Here is a 391-nt window from a genome sequence, read left to right on the forward strand (position 1 = left end):
TTGCTGCTGCTGCTGCAGCAGCTGCAGCAGCAGCAGCAGCAGCAGCTAGAAGCAGCATTCCCCGTCGATGCATACACCCGGCTGCTGCGGGAGCCGCAGCACAGCAGCAGAATGACGCCGCAGCAGAAGGAAGCTTGCTTCCAGGGTCTAGCAGCAAACGTAGTGGCGAGGACAGTCAGCTGCGTGGTGCTGCTGCTGCTGCTGCTGCTGCTGCACCGCGTACAGGTCAACCTACTTGCTGCAGCACTGCTGCAGAAAGAGCAGCAGCAGCAGCCGCAACAGCAGCAGCAACAGCAGCAGGAACCACAGCAACAAGAACAACAGCAGCAGCAGCAGCAGCACCAACGAAACTTTGTGTTTCTCTCCTCAACTCGTCGTGCTGCTTCTGCTG

General features: G+C 59.3%; 1 protein-coding gene across 1 annotated transcript in view; it reads left to right on the plus strand.

The window, feature by feature from the left end:
- Positions 1 to 111: 111 nt before the first annotated feature.
- Positions 112 to 391, plus strand: part of EMH_0099800 (uncharacterized protein) — a gene marked incomplete at both ends in the record, with an annotated part of 991 nt that continues 711 nt past the window's right edge. The window contains one exon of the mRNA XM_013494240.1: positions 112 to 390. Coding sequence (XP_013349694.1) covers positions 112 to 390 — 279 coding nt within the window. The remainder of the gene's footprint in view (position 391) is intronic.

Source organism: Eimeria mitis, genomic scaffold (genome assembly GCF_000499745.2).
Source record: "Eimeria mitis Houghton genomic scaffold, Emh_scaff10855, whole genome shotgun sequence".
NCBI classification, from domain to species: Eukaryota; Apicomplexa; class Conoidasida; order Eucoccidiorida; family Eimeriidae; genus Eimeria; species Eimeria mitis.